The sequence below is a fragment of the Chrysemys picta genome, unplaced genomic scaffold, assembly GCF_011386835.1.
Source record: "Chrysemys picta bellii isolate R12L10 unplaced genomic scaffold, ASM1138683v2 scaf1163, whole genome shotgun sequence".
Lineage (NCBI taxonomy): Eukaryota > Metazoa > Chordata > Testudines > Emydidae > Chrysemys > Chrysemys picta.
In genome coordinates this window covers 1-20,000 of record NW_027053870.1, presented here as the reverse complement: position 1 = coordinate 20,000, position 20,000 = coordinate 1, and the positions used below count along the sequence as shown (strand labels likewise).

Sequence of the window (20,000 nt, the reverse complement as noted above, 5' to 3'; positions counted from 1 at the left end):
AATAAAACCATCTCAACGAGAGGCATAGAGCATAGAGGATCCTGCATTTGTAGGAAAAGGGATCAAAAAATAAAAAAGATGTGAAGCGGGAGTCCTTTCATTGTGGTGTGTGGATGGATTCAACGGCAACCAGAAACTTTTGCCTAACTATGGAGATCACAAATGAGGTGCTGCCAGAGACCTTCCTTTTTCCTCCTACCCCACAGTGGGAGTGCTTTGTATGCATTCTACAGAATGCACCTTTCATTCATACTCTCGGGAGGTTCTTGGAGTAATCATACTGGTGGCTCATGGAGATGCATACACAACAATGATTCTTGTAAAAGTAGATTTGGATGAAAAGGGCACTTAACTGTACAGCTCATACAAATAATATAGTTTCACTTGAAATTTTTCAATAAAAACCAAAAAGTTTCATTTTTTATCTAAATGTTCCACAGAAATTTTCAGTTTTTCATGCATACTTCAGTCTCTTTAGTCTGGCAGTTCATTCCGCTCTGATCTAGAGTTCTAAACTCTAAGGTTGTCAGGGTTCCCTCCCCACTCTGAACTCTGGGGTACAGATGTGGGTACCTGCATGAAAGACCCCCTAAGCTTATTTTTACCATTTTAGGTTAAAAAATTCCTAAAGGCACAAATTCCTTCTTTGCCCTTGGTAGTGCTGCCACTACCACGTGATTTAAACAAACATTCAGGGAGGGTCACCTGGAGCCCTATCTCCCCTCAAATATCCCCCCAAGCCCTTACACCCCCTGTCCTGGGGAGGCTTGAGAATAATATCCTCACCAATTGGTTACAAAGTGAGCACAGACTCAAACCCCTGGGTCTTTAGGACACTGAAAATCAATCAGGTTCTTAAAAGAATAATTTTATTTAAAGAAAAGGTAAAAGAATCACCTCTGTAAAATCAGGATGGAAGGTAGCTTTACAGGGTAACAAAAGATTCAAAAACATAGAGGAACTCCCTCTAGGCTTAGTTTCAAAGTTACAAAAAACATGAATAAACCTCCCTCTAGCAAAAGGAAAATTCACAAGCTAAAACAAAAAATAACCTAACACGCCTTGCCTGGCTTTACTTACTATTTTTGTAATATTAGAGACTAGTTCAGGATAGTTTGGAGGAGATGGATTTCTGCCTGGCCCTTCTCAGTCCCGAGAGAGAGCACACAAACAAAGAGCAAAAACAAAGCCTCCCCCTCACCCCCACCCCCACCCCCAGATTTGAAAGTATCTTCTTTCCCCATTGGTCCTTTTGGTCAGGTGCCAACCAGGTTATTTGAGCTTCTTAACCCCTTACAGGTAAGGAGGAATTCTAGGCTACCCTTAGCTGTATGGTTATGACAAAGATTAATAACTTTTAAAATATAGCTTATCCAAATGGACAGTGGGTGCCATGCACTGGCTGAGGAAAATGCTGAATGACTGAGATCAGTTGGGGGGATGATTAGAGTCATAGTTTGAACTCCAGGTGTGCACCAAAAAAGTTAAAAAATGAGTTGGTGTGTAAAATGATATTTTTGGGGGGATTCTATTTCATGAACCCTTGCACAGTTGATCCCCAATTTGGACTATTAATCTTACCCTGCATCCCCATGAAGAACAGCAAATGTCAAGACAACCTGATTAAGCATCTAGATTTTAGAGTCCTTAGGTTAGCCCACCTTTTAACAGAGAGTGATACTCAACCTTAACTACATCAGTGCCGGCACTCTGTTATAACTGAACCTCAGCCAAATTGCCCTCATCCATGTTCCAGTCTCATCAGGCTATGTCTTCAATGCAAAGCATTTTACAGATTGTTACACTGACAGAACTATCTTGCAGTAAAATCACAGCAGAGACAAAGACCAAATAGTGTTTACTTCAGAATAGCTAATTGAGGTCAATCCTATGTGAGCACCTCACACAAGGCATGAAAGTGCTAAGGTAGGTAGGTGGGCCAATTAACTTCCCAGGCTGTACCTGGAGGAAGAGCAGGGAGCTGGGAGTTGTGGTGGATCACAATCTCAACATGAGTCAGCAATGCAATGCTGTTGGAAAAAAGAAAATGCAATTTTAGGTTGCATTAACAGAGGCAAGTCGTGGGAGGTGATAGTACCGCTCTACTCAGCACTGGTTAGGCCTCAGCTGGAGAACTATGTCTGGGACTGGAAATTTGCTGGTGTTACCCTATAGTATAATTCATGATTGGCTGGCCAGAACACTCTCACAGTTGAACTGGGAGTGATTTACATGCTAGGGGCTGCTTGTGAAGACACCAGGAGTAATAGCTTTCACGGGAAAGCAGTGTAAAAGGCACCCCCAGTTAGAGAATTGAAGGGACACAGCTGTTTATCAGTCCAGATTGTACCCTGGGAAATGTCACACTAGGTACATGTTGCTTCAGAATGGGATGCTGAGATAAAGTTTCTAGACATCATAAATGACAGCTTCTTGGAGCAGCTAGTCCTGGAACCCACAAGGAAAGAAGCAATTCTTGATTTAGACCTAAGTGAAGCATGAGGTCTGATCCAAGAGGTGAATAAAGCTGAATTGTTTGATAATAGCAACCATAATATAATTACATTGGATATAGTGTACTTGGTCTTTCAGAAAGCCTTTGACAAGGTTGCCCACCAACAGCTCTAAAGCAAAGTAAGCAGTCATGGTATGAGAAGGAAGGTTCTCTCATGGTTCAGTAACTGGTTAAAAGATAGGAAACAAAGTGTAGGAATCAATGGTTAGTTTTCAGAATGGAGAGAGGTAAATGATGGTGTCCCACAGGGATCTCTACTGGGACCAGTACTGTTCAACACATTCATAAACTATCTGGAAAAAATGTAAACAGTGAGGTGGCAAAATTTGCAGACAGTACAATATTACTCAAGGTAGTTAAGTCCAAAGAAGAATGTGACAATTACAAAGGGATCTCACAAAACTGGGTGAGTAGGCAACAAACTAGCGGATGAAATTCAAATCTGATAAATGCAAAGTAATGAACATTGAAAAACATAATCCCAACTATACATCTAAAATGATGGGGTCTAAAGTATCTGTTACCACTCGAGAAAGAGATCTTGAAGTCACTGTGGATAGTTCTCTGAAATCATCTGTTCAATGGGCAATGCAGTCAAAACAGCTAGCAGCCAGATTTCATCACTTTGATCATGTTGAGTACTTTCTCCCCCAGTTTCATTCAAACCAGTGGCACCATGTGAGGAGAAAGGTACTATCTCCTGCCAGGAAAAGAATCAGAATCTGCCCCTAACTCTTTGATCATCCTAGATCACATCTTTTATCACCCACTTCCTTCATCCCGTCCCTGTGAAGTGTCAGATCCGTGGGTAGCAAGGACCATTTCACCTCCCCTCCCTTCTCAGAGACCAGGTCCAACTCTACCTACCTTGGTCAAACCTCGTCTTTCCATTTAGGGTGGCGGTAATCTGAACATTGCTCAAGAGCCAGGTTCTTCAACAGCTCAGTACAGGGCCCTGCTACTTCAGAGCCTTGTAATAGAGGGTTGATGAAGTGACTCTGGGTTTTCGTAGAATCACAGGATTAGAAGGGACTGAAAGGGTCATCTAATCTAACCCCTGGCCAAGATGGACGATTTGTTGTGTCTGAACCATCCACAACGGATGGCTATCCAACCTCCTTTGGAAAACCTCCAGTGAAAGAGCTTCCACAACCTTCCTAGGCATCTGTTCATCAGCATGGACACATGTCCTCTGGAGTGGTGGCTGAAGCATGAAGGGACATAGGAATCTTTAGCGCACCTGGCACGTAAATATCTTGTGAAGCCGACTACAACCGTGCCATGCGAACGCCTGTTCTCACTTTCAGGTGATATTGTAAACAAGAAGTGGGCAGCATTATCTCCTAGAAATTTTAACCAAACTTGTTTGTCTGAGCAACTGGCTGAACAAGAAGTTAATGAGTGGAATTTAGGCTCAAAAGTTTTACATCATTTTATTTTTGAATGCAGTTATTTTTGTACATAATTCTACATTTGTAAGTTCAACTTTCATCATAAAGAGATTGTACTACAGTACTTGTGTGTGGTGAATTGAAAAATACAATTTCTTTGGTTTTTTACAGTGTAATTATTTGTAATAAAAATAAATATAAAGTAAGCACTGTACATTTTGTATTCTGTGTTGTAATTGAAAAAAATATATTTGAAAATGTAGAAAACATCCAAAAATATTTAAATAAATGACATTCTGTTATTGTTTAACAACACGATTAATCTCACGAATAATCACGATTAATTTTTTTAATCACACAATTAATCGGGATTAATTTTTTTAATCACTTGCCAGCCCTAAAGAATATATAGGAATATTGACAAGTCTGTAGGTTCACTAAAGCTGTTACATTGTAAAAGTCTCTTGTCTGCTACTCTTAACAGGAAGAGAGAATGAGAATGAGAATGAGGGCAACAGCCATGGCCTGTTCAGAGACTCCTGAAAGGGAAGTGGAAGATGAAGCCACATGTCCAATTTATTTTATTTTAGCGACCCAGTGACTGTAGACTGTGGGCACAGCAGCTGCAAAACCTGCGTGACTACATACTGTGACAACTGGGAAGAGGGAAATCATGGCCCTTTGTGCTGTCCCATCTGCAGAGAAAAGATTGAGAAAGTGAATTTCAGGCCTAACTGGGATCTGGCTAGTTTAGTGGAACACGTTAAACAATTGGGATTAAAACAAGAAAAAGAGGAAAAGGAGAATCTGTGTGAGAGATACAAGGAAAAACTCAGTCAGTTTTGTGAAGAGGATGGGGAATTCATATGTGTGGAGTGTGACAAATCCCCAGTACACAAAACGCACACAGTGGTTCTCATTAAGGAGGCTGTCCAGAAATATAAGGTAAGAAACACTTTTGATACTGATTAATTGAATCCTTTTTCATTTCATACTAATATGAACTTTCAGGGGAGTTGACATTTTGCTGAGCCTCCTTCAGAACAGCAGAATCTCCCCGTTTCCCAGATACTTTCTCCTAAATACCAGCTCCATCGAAATCTCTGTTCTGCAAGGCACCTCCTTCCGCGCAGGTGAAGGTAAAACTGGCCATAAATGCCACCCTAACCTGTCAACATCAGGCTTTTAATTAGGGACTGTGTATCAGGAACTGCCAACCAAATGACTCCAGACTGACACTACCCCAGGCCCCCACCAGGCATACCAAATTTCAACCTGATCTGAATGGGCTTGTAAATTTTAGAACACTTTGAAAAATGAACTTTAAACTGACAGGTTTCATTGCACTCTTGCTTCTCTGTCAGAGCTGGTGCACAGCAGCCTTGTGCACCACCTTATAGAACTAGAATGAAAGTCTAATAACTTCTGAATCTCTGTATTCTGCAGCTTGTTCTTGGTGGTGTTCACAAGCTGAGATCAGGGGAAGTTGTCCGATGTGAGTTTCATTTAGTTCCGTGTATATTTCCCTTCAGCTATGGACAAAAACTTTGCTGAGAATTTAAATTTTTTTAAAGCTGACCATTTTTGCGGGGGCTGTATGCCCTGGCCTGTGGGACCAAATCACTCAAAATGTACACCTCTAACTGCACCTCTGGCCTTGATGTAGCAGAGCAATGCCCAAGACAATCTGTAATAGCTGTTGCCAACTAGTTATTATAAGAAAAGATACTGAAGACTTTAAGTAACAGTAAACATTTATTACTGAGAGCTGTACTGATAGGAATTGCTAGTTTCCCTGTATGGCTGCAAGTGTAGCCTGTAGCAACGTGTTTTCTGCTGATAAAGCTCACTACACAATATTCCCCCTCTCCTACACCATGCAACATTATGTTCCTGCTCATTATCGCTCCCTTTTAAAAAAAATATTTACATTTCATTTTTAACTTAATTTAGCATCATTCTAATCTGAAACCCTAAGGGTACGTCTACACTACCCGACGGATTGGCAGGTAGTGATTGATCTATTGGGGATTAATTTATCGTGTCTAGTCTAGATGTGATAAATCGATCCCCAATCGCTCTTCCGTCGACTCCGGTACTCCACTACTGCGAGAGGTGGAAGCGGAGTCGACAGGGGAGCAGCTGCAGTCGACCCTGTGGTACGTCAACTTCAGCTACGTTATTCACATAGATGAAGTTGCGTACGTTACATCGACCCCTCTCCCCCATATTGTAGACCAAGGCTAAGAGTCTACAATTAATCTCTAGAAGGTTTTCTAATCGTTCTGCCTTTAGAGGTAATAGAAGTCTCAGTGTCCCATTTTTGTTGTGTATTCAAACTGACTACTTGAGACTCAGTAGATTGGTTTGGAATTGCCTGAATTTCTGAGTTGGATGTTAACACAGTTTCCGTTTGTTCCATATTTTCATTCTCCTGTACAATTCTTTTAATGCTCATCAAATCGCTTCTGTTTCTTCAGTAGGTATCTCCTGCCTCTATCATCTTGGACCAGTTCATTGGTCAATCACCTTTGCAGGTTTCCTTGTTCCTTTTCATAGAATATCAGGGTTCGAAGGGACCTCAGGAGGTCATCTAATCCAACCCCCTGCTCAAAGCAGGACCAATCCCCAATTTTTGCCCCAGATCCCTAAATGGCTCCCTCAAGGATTGAATTCACAACCCTGGGTTTAGCAGGCCAATGCTCAAGCCACTGAGCTATCCCTCCCCCCTTTTGACTAATACAAACAGCCTCTCCATTTTCCAGTGATAATAAAGGCTTTGAACCTTTGTCAGAGAAATATTTCTGCTTTGCTTGCCTCAGTTTTAGGTTACTTTGTATGTCTCTTTGTATCAGGTTAGGTTGCAACAACTTTGATTAAGTCAGCAATCTGGTACTTAGATGTCTTTCCATAAGGAGTTGAGCAGGTAAGGAGGTCAGTTTGAACCCTCATATGGTAGCACTGGTTCTTTTGATTTTTGTGTCTGAAGGTTTGGTATGTTGCAAGACTGTACCATATCCACAATTTAATTAAACACTTATGGGCAATAGACAGCATCTCAAGTTCTTATTTTACATAGCTCTGCTCTCAGAAGACTCTCATGGATAATAGCTAAGATCTCTGTTCTTAGACTTGCTGGTACTATGATTCTGTCACTGTTAAAGGCAAGTGCATCTTGCACACTTAGTTCCTCTCTATATGATCAATAAGCACAGATATCCTCTGGTATTCCTCGCCATCCTTGCAAAACAGTAAGTTTTGCAGGACAACATCATTTGCAATAGCAGCTTGAAATTCCTTCAATTTCTGTTGTGAAATAAGCAAAGAAGACATCATGCAACATATTTCAACATCAACTTACTCCGGCACCATGCAGTATGTATGCTCTGGATAAAGCATCAGCAATTGCGAACTCTTACCATGGTCTGTATTCCACTCGCAGTTGATATTTGTGGAGTGTTAGCAACCATCTTTGAATCCTTGGTGGAACACTGCACAAAGATTTTCTGAAAATGGCTTGGAGAAGCACGGGATTACTTTTTTTTCCATAGATAAACTGATGAAGTCGAGTGCAGCCAAATACTGTTGCCAGCGTTCCTTTTTCTCTCTGGGCATAACTCTGTTGTGCACTTGTCAGAGCTCTAGAGGCAGAAGTGACAGAAGCCCCAATTTGCAGCAATACAGGCCCTACTCCAGCAGAACTGGCATCTGCTGATGAACTGATTGGTTCTTTGACATTAAAGTACTTCAGCCTGGGTGACTCTGTAGGCAATTCTTTCAAGTGTTCACATACCACCTTGTGTATTGGCATCCAGGAGAGCTCGGCATCTTTTTCCAACAGTTGTCTTACAGAAGTGGCTACTATTGACATGTAAGTTCCCAAGGTAATAAACCATTCCAAAAAATCTTTGCAATTCAGCCTTACAGCCACTGTGGCCATTTCAGTTATAACAGCAATTTTTTAGTTGTCAAGTTTAAGACCTTCTTTTGTCCAGTGATGCCCCATATATTTTATCTCTGTCATAGCCAATTTTGCATTTGCTCTTGGTTAGTTGGATGTTCCTTTCACAACATCTGTCTAGAACTCTCTTGAGCCTTCCATTATGTTCTCCTCTGGTATTTCTCCAGACCGTTATGTAATCTACATAATATGCAACACCTTCCAGTCCTTCAAATGTCTGTTGGGTCACTCTTTGGCACATTTTACGAGCTGAAAAGATGCCAATAGGAAGTCTGGGAAACCTGTACCTGCCAAATGGTCTGTTGAACATACAGAGTCTAGAAATTTTGTCATCTGGCTGGACTTGGCAAAATCCACTATTAGCATCCAAGAAATGAAAATTGTAGCTTTTGCTAACTTGCTCGTGATTTTTTCTACTGTAGGCAATTGAAAATGTTCTCTCCATATCTCTTTATTCATATCTCTTGGATCCAAGCATATTCTTTTTTCATCTCAACCTGGTTTGTCTACAGTTATTATAGAATTGACCCATTTTGTAGGTTATTGCACTTTTATTATTACTTGCAAAAGTTCCATGTGGTACAATTCTTCTACTTTGTTCCTTAACTCCCCGGGAACATTACGAGGTGCATGAATTAAAGGTGGTTCTTGTGAGTCAATCTTTATGATGTGCTTACCAGGCAAGTGCCATGTAGCTTCAAATACATCCTTGTATTCTTTAACTATATCCCAGTCACCTTCCAGTTCTTCTTTTACTATATTGACACTTTGCACTAAGTTTAAGTTTGTCACAACCTCAAAACCCAGTATGGCTTGTAAGTCATCAATGCTTTTTTTCCCCTGATACTCGCAGTCCAAGCTGAATTTACCACATACTTTCAGTTTTCCCCCAAGTAGGTTATCAGCCAGATACTGGAGCTGCAAAGTAGTTCGGTCTTTAAAGTGTTGTATAACTTTAGAGACAGCACATTGGCCTGTGCCCCAATATCAATTTAAAAACTCAGTTTTGTGATCGTTAATGAGCAAAACCACATTCCACTCAGCTTTGGATGGCTAAGTACACAGCATACCAGGGAACAGATCTTGTGAGTGCTCATCTGCTTCTGTGAGGGAAAACATGTGTTTGCCCTGGGACTTTTCCTTTCCAGAGTTGTGCATTTTGGCTAAATGATGGTGTTTGCCACATCTTTGGCATTCTTGCCCATACTCTGGACAGTTCTTTATGGCGTGGCTGTGGCCATATTTATAACAACCCTCAGTTGCCTCTAACTGCTCTTTTTTCACTTCTCTTGATTACAGGCTTTTATTGACCACAGAACATCCTCCAGTCCATGACTGTATGTCTGGGTACTTACTAAAGGCAGACTTATGCTGCAATGCGTGCACATGGTTTTGGGTTCACCCAGCTCATTCGATTGTTTTGCAGTCATTTCCGCTGTACAACATATGTCCACAGAACGTTCAAGGGTTAAATTAGTCTCCCTCAACCACCTAGCTTGCACTGACTCTGAGACAGTACCACGCACAATGCGGTCTTTAATGAGTGAGTCACACAGATCTCCAAATTCACAACATTGTGCTGCCATTTTAAAGAAGTCACATGTTGGTCTATAATTTTCCCTTCTGTCTGACTGCTGGTGAAAAAATTGTGCCTCTCATATGTGACATTTCTTTGTGGGCGCAGTATGCCTCAAACTTATTTTTTAAAGCTTATATTTTTCGTTATCTGCTGCATTATCAAATTTTAAAGTATTAAAACCTCTCTTGCTTCTTCACCTGCCAAATGAGGAAATAATGCAGCCATTCATCTTTTTGTCTGCATCACTCACAATGCTGCAGAGCTTAAATCCCCCCTTCCACTTTCTCCAGTTCTCTGTAGCATTTCCTTCAAACACTAACTTTCCTGGAGTCTTTAGTTGGTTCAGTTTCAGGTTTTTTCTACTCTTTTCTTAATTTGTTTTCTTCTTGTTCTTCTTCTTTTTCCATATGGGATTTGACAAGCAATGGGCTGGGATTATAACTGAATATTGAGATTTGAAAGCCATTCTAGTGCTTCTGGGGTAGATAGGTGGATCCCCTTTGTGCCAAATCTCTAAGAGTGAATGGGGCAATTCTCCATGGTGTGTTGCATGGTTTGTATCACAGTCACAATTTGATGATTCTTTTATTTTTCCATTTGTGGAGAAGATATCGACACCCAGGGCCGGCTCTAACTTTTTGGCCGCCCCAAGCAAAAAAAAAAGAGTGCTGCCCTCCATAGCATCCCCATAACACACCCCCTCAGCACCTCGACGCCACCCCCCACCCCTCTGCGGAGCGCCGCGCCGCCGAAACCCCCCGCCGAAACCCCCACCTCCCCGCAGAGCGCCGTGCCACCGAACCCCCCCGCCAAACCCCCCAGCCCCCCGCGGAGCGCTGTCGAACCACCCCCCACCATGGAGCGCCACGCCGCGCCGCTGAACCCCCCAGCCCCCTGCGGAGCGCTGCGCAGCCAAACACCTCCCCCCCCCCGCGGAGCGCAGCGCTGCTGAACCCCCCCACCGAGCGCCGCGCTGCCAACCCCCCCCGCTGCCACACACACCTCCTGCCGAGCGCCATGCCGCCAAACACCGCCGAGCCACGCTACCGAACACACACCCCCCCCCCCGCGGAGCGCCCCCCCACGACGCCACACGCCCCCACGGAGCGCCGCTGCCGAATCTTACCCCCCAGCGCCCCCCGCGCGCCCAGCCGCCGAAACAAAAACAACCCACCCCACCCCCAGCGCCGCCCGACCGAACCCCCCCCCCCAAAAAAAACCCTGAGCACCCCCCCACCACCCCAAGATTGGCCGCCCCTTACCAGGTGCCACCCCAAGCACGTGCTTGGTCAGCTGGTGCCTGGAGCCGGCCCTGATCGTCATGTCCAGAGCAGCCAGAATCTTGCTGTTCTCCTGGACCACAGCAGTGTCTTGCCTGATGTTGGCTGGCGTGATTCCCACCAAAACGGGGAGCCATGGTATTGGCGTTGATTTGAGAAAGCTGCTAACAATCCTACCCGTGACATTGATTTCAGGGTCAATGAGAGTGTTGTGGGAACTTGTGACATACTGGGGTACAATTCAAACCAGTGCGGGGCTGTGTGCCCCTGCCCTGCAACCCTGAGTGCCTTACAATGCCTTGCTGTAGAGCTCCCAACTGGGCCACTCACAAATAGCCAAACAGAGTGCAAGCCACACACTGAGTGTCTGTGTAACTTCAGCCTGCCAATTACACTCTGGTTCTCACTAGTCTTGGTTATACTGCAGGGTGACCCCAACGCACCCCCAGTCCCAGATTTCCCCCCAGAAATGTATGTCCTGTATTGCTCAGCCCTCTCCTGGACAATACAAATATTTTAAGTCTGTTACTCCTTTAAGGGGATAATATTCCAACTTATTATCTTAAATGGAGTTACCCAGACACTTCAACTTAAACACACTGGATTCTATAAAACAGTAAAAGAAGTTTACTAACTACAAAGAAATTTTAAATGAGGATAAGTAATGAGGTACAAAAGTCAGAAATGGTTACTAGAAAAATAAAGATAAAACACTTATTAGTGTCTAACTCAACAATCTATATGAGATTCAAGCAAAATTTCTCACCACATGCTTCCAGCAAGGTTATTGACCAAACTCTTCATGTCAGGACCCCTCCCTCAAAGTCCAGCGGCTGTTTCTTTTTGTCTTCTCAGGTGCAGAGAATGTGATGGGCAGGGAGAGAGAGTGAGCAGTATCTTGTGGTGGTTGACCCTTTTTTTTATACTTTCCTCCCCCTCTTGAAAATGTTTCCAGCTGGGAACTATGGGACAAAAAGTCTGTGTGGAAGGAAGTTCCTTGGTCTTTCTTCCACCTGTTTAAGTTTCTTTTGTTTCCCCTTCCTGCTTGGTGACTCTGTTTAGTGCTTAAATGAAAATTAATGCAAACATACGTTCTTTGTTGAAGACAGGTCTGTTCAACCAGTTTGGTATGATGTCAGTTTTGAACATGATACAGGGAAATCTTATAATGTTCATAGCATGCATGCATCACATCCCCAGGATATGCCAGCAAGCTTCTGGATGATGTTAACTGTTCGAGGGTTTTCCCTTCACCCTCTCCCCTGGCTCTTGTCATGCAGTCAGAAAGCAGAAGACCAGAAATCCAAAATTCAGTCAATGCAATGTTTATTGGGAATAATTTCCTGCAAGCAGTGTCCCATCCCCCGGTCCTCAGCAGGCATAATTATACCTGAAATGCATGCCCTTGGTCTCACACCTTACAATTTATGGTCATGTTCCAAATTGGGGGGTCATGGGTCTGGGGTCTTCTTCCCACCTCTTTTGTACCCCATGGGAGGGGTATGGAGTGAGGTTGTGCTACGGTCAGGGGCAGACATTTCTCTGGTCTTGTAGTGTTTTATACCTTCCCCCTAATCCCCTCTTACCCCTCCTGACTGGTTGCTTGACCTTGCCTATGTAAGAATGCAAGAAAATAAGAATGGCCATACTGGGTCAAACCAAAGGTCTATATAGCCCAGTATCCTGTCTTCAGATAGTGGCCAATTCCAGGTTCCCGAGAGGGAATGAAAAGAACAGGTAATCATCAAGTGATCCATTCCCTGTCTCCCATTCCCAGATTCTGGCAAACAGAGGCTAGGGACACCATCCCTGTCCATCCTGGCTAATAGCCATTGATGGACCTATCCTCCATGAACTTATCTAGTTCTTTGTTGAACCCTGTTATAGTCTTGGCCTTCACAACATCCTCTGGCAAAGAGTTCCATAGGTTGACTGTGCGTTGTGTGAAGAAATACTTCCTTTTGTTTGTTTTAAACCTACTACCTATTAATTGCATTTGGTGACCCCTAATCACCGTGAGATAGGAGTTGAGGCACTCTTCAAATTGTGTGCTCATATATTACACTCTCACCATGCCCAGTAACACTTTAACTGTTCCTATCTGTTTCCATTATACTAACAAACCCATCTGACTAGACAGAAGCAACATACAGTGTCTTTGTCCTTTGTTCAGACATATTCATGAGGATATAAGTGTATCAAAAATCAAACAGGCAAGCAAAACCCAAAATTCTATCTCAGGCGAAAATACAGGCCTGAATCTTACATTGTCACTAGCACTTCTAACATTATCTCTTGTCTTTATCTCCTTTTTGGTATTGTGAAGGTATTTGCGATAGCTCAATGTCTGATCAAAGTTAACTCTAAGGTATCGTGGATTGTGGTCAGATGATAAAGGCGGACGACAAAAGTCCTCTTTCAGTGTCACTTTGGCCTCATGGTTATTCAAGTGTAAGGCAGAGATGAATGTTTTTGAAGCACTGGGCTACAGTTACCAAGCTCTGAGATACGTCTCAAGTATCCAGAGATCGTAGTTCATGACCTTCTCTATGGCCTTCAGACAGGTCGCTCGTGTTGCTAGTGTAATATGTCTGCATAGTTTTGTTCTGACACCATGAAATAGCTCTTGCCAACCAGCTATTATAACATGAGAAGATGCTGGAGACTTTAGTAACAGTAAACAGCTTACTTAACTTATTACTGAGAACTATACAGATAGTATTACTGGCTTGCCTGCCTGGCTCCAAGAAACAATGTGCTTCTGCTGCTCACTCCAAAAGGCTCACTCCAAAATATTTCCTCTATATAACACTGGGGATAACTTCGGTTCCTGCTCCATTGTTCCTACTATCGATACACAACCTGCCTGTGCATTTGCATTTTGGAGTACTTTGAAAATCAGCTCTTAGACAAACCTTTGCTCAGTGTAATCTATGGAGTCTGTACCACTCCTCTGAAATGAACAGTACATTTCACTTTCCATTGCATTGTCTGTTCCACTAAATAGTGTAGGTCTCACTGAAGTTCTGGACCTTGTGGAAGGTGTGGGAGCACTGCAAGCAGAGCACCTTTCTTCTGTGTATTACACACACCAGTATTGGTACTGTTACCACTTTTAACCCAAGCAACTAGCCAAAAAATCAAGGTCTTATAGGTTTTCCCAGGTAGGAGGAGTAATTGACGATGGAGTCCAGTACCTTTGATGCATTCCTGTTAATTACCAGAGACTGTACAAAGGACTGAATCCCTGATTGCAGAAGGAAGCAAAATAACAGGAGACTGTGTCCTTGCTCACAGCCAGCATCCCCAGCCCAGAACTCACTCTAGGCGTCTTCAAGTCTACCCCATGCTTCCAGTCTGCTGCCGCTACCGCTTGGCTTTCTTCCTCTGCTTCTCTGCATCTGCGGCCCTGTGCGTCTCTCCATGTGCTCTCTCAGTTTATGTCTGCACTTGTGCTTGTCTCACGGACATGCACCCCACCCCGGTCATACAATACCCACTGGCACCCCTCCCCCCCACAGTGCTAGTTTCTAGGCAGACTCCACTATGTCTTGTTTAAGTAGAATTCCTCACCTGTCTCTTACAGCTATCTTAAGTGAAGGGAACATTCACACACATCAGTTTCAACAAGGTTTTAATTCAACCCATAACAGTTACTGTTGATAGTACTGATTCACAGAATTATCCAGATGAGACAAACCAACCCTCTCTCTTATTAAAGCTAAAAGCACAATTGTAGTTTTGGGGTTGTTTTTGTTTGTTTGTTTGTTTTTTACTCAGGGTCAAATTTGTGTCCATCTGAATAATATGAGTAAGAAGAAAGAAGAACTTCTGGAAATTAAATTGAATGAGGAAAGGCAGAGCCAGAAACACCAGGTAGGTGCTCATAATCATTAACCACAAGGGTGTATGGCTTTGGCAGGCATGGGAGGTTTGGGGTTTCTTTGTGACTGTGGCACTGTGAGAGATTGTGTCTCTCTCCAGACATCTGTTTCTGTATATGCATGTGCAGTACGTTTTTCTAAATGCATTTATTCCTCTGTGTGTCACCATACCAGAGTGTGCACAAGCAATGTGAGTGTTCCAGGACATGTAGACATCATGATTTCCCCAATACATCTGCTTTGTTGAGAATTTTTCTCTTCTCTCCCATCCCACCCACACACACTTCCCTGGCCTCTACAAAGCCTCTCTCAAGAAGTCTCTGCCAGGGTAATTTGAAATCCTGCTTCCCCTTCTGCTGTTAGAATGACCTGGATTGCAAGAAGCCATTAATAGTGACACAGATAACACACTAGCAGGGCCAGATCCAGGGTTTTGGCCGCACCAAGCAGCCAAAAAAAAAAAAAAGCTTGCGATCGCGATCTGTTCCGGCAATTCGGCGGGAGGTCCTTTGCTCCAAGCCGGAGTGAGGGACCGTCTGCCGAATTGCTGCCGAATAGCTGGACATGCCGCCCCTCTCCGGAGTGGCTGCTCCAAGCACCTGCTTGACAAGCTGGTGCCTGGAGCCGGCCCTGCACACTAGTAACATAAACTTTGCTCTTGTAATGCTAGAGGATGCTTCTCAGGAATTGCCTCATGCTAATTTGTTATGGGTTACAACTAAATTCTCCCAACTACACATGGAGGCCTTTATGAAAAATCTCAGGACTCTCCCCATGTCCCTGCCCCACCCTGTCCCTGTCTGTATCTCTTCATTATAGGAAGAGACAGAAACTGTGAGGAAGAAAATCATGTCAGAATTTGAGGAACTGGAGAAGATTTTGCAGGAACAAAGGCAACCTTTGGTGGCCCAGCTGGAAGAGCTGAACAAGGACATTGTGAAGAGGGAGAATGAAAACGTCACCAAACTCCTTGAGGAGATTTCGTTTCTCAGTAACCTGATAAAGGAGTTGAAAGAAAAATGTCGGCAGCCAGTGAGTGAATTCCTGCAGGTGAGGCAGATTATAAACCCTCAGTTCCCTGCAAGGAAACACTCCTGAACTATTGAATATGAGTATTGTTCATTTCTCAGGCTGGCTGGAAACAATTCCATTTCACAACAAGTTTCAAGGTTTCAAAATGGTTTTGTTCCAGTGCAGAATGAAAACAAGATATTTTGAAACTTTTCACAAAAAATAGAGAGATGGAGACACTCAATAGCCTGGTGGTTGGGGCAATGGCACGAGTAGAGTCAGAGACAAGTCCAGACTTTGCCCAATTCAGAGCAGAGATTTGACCCCGGAGTCTTGCTTTCTGATGTATTCCATTCTGGAGATGAGAAAACTGTTGTTGAACCAGATTAATTTCTGCAAAATATTTCTGTTTTTATCAAAGGGTGTTTTTCAATGGAAAAAAAGTTTCATTGAAAATTTTTCACCCAAGTATAATAATAATTTTAAGTTGCCAGCTATATACTGAGAGATGCATATAGAACTCAAGTAGTGAAGGCAAAGTGAGCATCCTGAAGCGCAGGAGGGATGCAAAGTGTGTAACCTGTGGACTGACCTCTCCTCTCTCGCTTTCTCCCATCTAGGACATCAGAAGCACCTTGAACAGGTATGTTGCTCACCCTCAAACTCCCCTCTCCCCAATACTTCACTATGCTGGAAAAGGCCTAGAAACCATGTTAATATGGCATCTCCTTAGTGCATGAGAGTGAACTGTGCAGGTCAGGGTCATGCTTCAGATGCAATTTTCCCTCTGAATTTAATCCTGGGGTTTTATCATTTTATGATCCATCCTACAGAAAAGATTATTAACCTGAACATATGTTCTGAATAAATTGAATCTCCAGGAGATTGGAGGTATCTCTATTTTAGGGGTGGACTATGGGCCTTTCAGCTGATCACTGGTCACAGTTCTAACAACATTTGTAGTTAACAAGATTTTGTTTTACAAGCTGATGACTCCTTGGAGGTGAGTTTGGAGGGAATGGGTATCAGTCCAGATCCTATTGGGCCAATGTTCACAGCACAGAGACCTCCAGACAGGGCCGGCTCCAGGCACCAGCCGACCAAGCATGTGCTTAGGGCGGCACCTGGTAAGGGGCGGCCAATCTTGGGGTGGCGGGGGGCGCTCAGGGTTTTCTTTCGAGAGGTTCGGTCGGTCGGCGCAGGGGGTGGGGTGGGTTGTTTTTGTTTCGGCAGCTGGGCACGCGCTGGGGGGTGGGATTCGGCAGTGGCGCTCCGCGGGGGTTGGGGGGCTTGACTGGGGGGTTCGGCGGTGCTCTGCGGGGGGCTGGGGGGTTCGGCAGCGCTCGGTGAGGGGGTTCGGCAGCACTGCGTTCGGCGGCCCTCTGCGGGGGGGGGGAGAGGCGGGGTGTTCGGCGGCGCTCCGCAGGGCGGGTGTTCGGCGGTGCGGTGCTGCACGGGGGGCTGAGGGGTTCGGCGGCACGGTGCTCCGCAGGAGTTGGGGGGTTTGGCTGGGGGGTTCGGCGGCGCTCCATGTGGGGCTCGGGGGGTTGGCAGTGCTTGGCGGGGCAGTTCGGCAACATGGCGTTTGGCGGCGCTCCGCGGAGGTGGGGTGTTGGGCGGCACGCCGCAGGGGGTTGTTCGTCTTCACAGTGCTCCGCGGGGGGCTGGGGGGTTCGGCAGCGCTCGGTGAGGGGATTTGGCAGCACTGCGTTCGGCGGCCCTCTGCGGTGGGGGGGGGGAGGCGGGGTGTTCGGCGGCGCTCCGCAGGGCGGGTGTTCGGCGGTGCGGTGCTGCATGGGGGGCTGAGGGGTTCGGCGGCACGGTGCTCCGCAGGAGTTGGGGGGGTTGGCTGGGGGGTTCGGTGGCGCTCCGTGTGGGGCTCGGGGGGTTGGCAGTGCTCGGCGGGGCGGTTCGGCAGCATGGCGTTTGGCGGCGCTCCGCGGAGGTGGGGTGTTGGGCGGCACGCCGCAGGGGGTTGTTCGTCTGCACAGTGCTCCGCGGGGGGCTGAGGGGTTCAGCGGCGCGGCGCTCCGTGGGGGTTGGGGGGTTTGGCTGGGGGGTTCGGCGGCGCTCCGTGGGGGGTTGGGGGGGTTCGGCAGCACTCAGCGGGGGAGTTTGGCACCATGACATTCGGCGGCGCTCCACGGGGGGAGGGGGGGTGTTCGGCGGCACTCTGCAGGGGGAGTGTTCGGCTGCACGGCGCTCCGCAGGGGGTGGGGGGTTTGGCGGGGGGGGATCGGCGGCGCTCCGTGGGGGAATGGGAGGGTGGCATTGCAGTGCTGAGGGTGTGTGTTATGGCGGCGCTATGGAGGGCGGCACTCTTTTTTTTTGCTTGGGGCGGCCAAAAAGTTAGAGCCGGCCCTGCCTCCAGAAATGTTGGAAACATATTGACTATCAAAGCATGGGGGCAAAGGAGTGGAGACTGAAATCCCTTTGTAGCTGAGAGCTGGTCTTTGCAGTTCACGGTTCAATTATATTAATAGGCCATTGGCAAAGCTGGGTAGAAATCTTGCAGTGCCATAGAATATGCCGTACCTGGTTTAAGATAGCAATAAACTAAAGCATTGGGTCTCTTTTGTCCAACAACTTTCCCTAGTATGAAATAATAAATTATCACACACAATAATGTTGCTCTCTAGATGCAAGCAGGTGAAAGATCGGCCACCAGTGGAGATTTCACCTGAACTGGAAGAGAAACTAAGTACTTTGCACCAACTTGGTATTGTTCCAGAGGAGATTCTGAAGAAATTTACAGGTACTGAGAAAGGGTCTAAAGGGTGAAACTGAGATATGTTTCTGTGGCTCTAGACGGAGACAGGTTCTATCAAATTCATAGAGCAGCTAATTGTGAATGGTGATTGGATTGTGATGTACAGTAGTTGTGACAATGGCAAAGTGCGCACTATGGGAGAGGAAGAAAGGGTCATGTCCTGTGAGGTAACTTGACTTTTCATTTCCTTGCTTTGTGTAAGATCTGTTATGTTTGTGTGTCATAACCTTTGTTGTTTTACATCAATGCCTTTTGTGTATTCATTACCTAGGGGTTCAATATTTAAGTGAGGGGAGCTGACCACGGTAGGAGTTGTTCAGAGCTGTATCACAGAACTGCACTTGTAGTGGAGATGATTTTATCCATCAGCTGCTGCACATGTCTGGCAAATAAAACCTCTGTCAGGAGCTGCATAGAAAGCTTAAGAGTGTAGCTAGTGACAGAAGGTTTTGTCCATATGCCATAAAAGGCTTTTATCTGTTGGCTACCCACTGGCACTTATACTTTCAGATATGATGCACAATGGCTAAAAGAGACCTTAATTTAAAAAGCAAAATTGTACTCACTGCACCACATCTACTCAAGATTAATCTCTATACCAATGTGTGTGTAGTTAGACAATCTTTTTAAAAAGATATTCGACAAAACAAGTCTAACTGCTACAAATTTCAATCATAGACTAAATTTTCAAATCCTTCCTATTATGTTTATTAAAAGAAATCAAACAAAAACCACACAGAAAATTAAAAGGGCATAAAAAACTAACACTCTGTGAAATTTTACACTAAAGGCCACCTACATTTAGAGAGAAATTTATTCCCCATTTTAAAGCCCATTTTCATAATGTTACCTTAACTATGGAGCAACAACCACCAGGGTTCCATAATAACAAGATAGGGAGACGTGGATGGGTTAGAGTTCTATAAAATCCTGATTTGTGGCCATGTTTATGACCCCATCTTGCCATCTCATGCTGGCATCCCCGCGTTCACATGCATGAAAGTAATGGTTTATCAAAACTGGTTTATCTAGACAACTCTTATTAATTCTTCAGTGCTTTCATGGTCCTTCAGAGCTAGACAGAATGGCCAAAGTAGGCAATAGTAAAATCAGTATTTTATTACCCACTTAGCTCACATTCCCAGCATACACAAAAGGGAGTGTGTGTGATGAAGGTACAGATCTGATTTCCTTCCTGAAGACACCCTATCCAGCCAATCCCTGCTGTCCTGTCTCCCCTGACTAACTCTCACCCAACCAAACCCTGGTCTTGAAGCAATGGAACCTAACTCGGTGGGTCAGAGAGATACATCACCTCCCTGGTAGGGTGAGAGGTATGATAGCTCCCTCAGCGCTGGTGAGTTGTAGGAACAATTTATATAGAATCCTTAGATCTCTAAGAGCTCTGCAATGTGAGGAAGTGCCTTAAAGGGGAAAATAGGAACTCACCTGTGCTTTTTTGCAGATTTTTCCCTTTCAAAATTGTAGGAAATATGGGAAGTGCACTGAAATAAATATACCTGTTGCCATTGAGAAAGTGAACTAATATCATTACAAATTAGACACTGATCGTGTGTTTTCTCTGTTTTTTTTGCTAGCTGCTTTAAAA

General features: G+C 44.7%; 1 protein-coding gene across 1 annotated transcript; it reads left to right on the top strand.

The window, feature by feature from the left end:
- Nucleotides 1-4,429: 4,429 nt before the first annotated feature.
- Nucleotides 4,430-19,920, top strand: LOC135979720 (tripartite motif-containing protein 10-like). The gene is made up of 5 exons (XM_065579958.1): nt 4,430-4,851; nt 14,507-14,602; nt 15,430-15,660; nt 16,242-16,264; nt 18,261-19,920. The coding sequence occupies exons 1-5, from the start codon at nt 4,474-4,476 to the stop codon at nt 18,400-18,402; spliced, it is 870 nt and encodes a 289-aa protein (XP_065436030.1). The 5' UTR covers nt 4,430-4,473; the 3' UTR covers nt 18,403-19,920.
- Nucleotides 19,921-20,000: the final 80 nt, after the last annotated feature.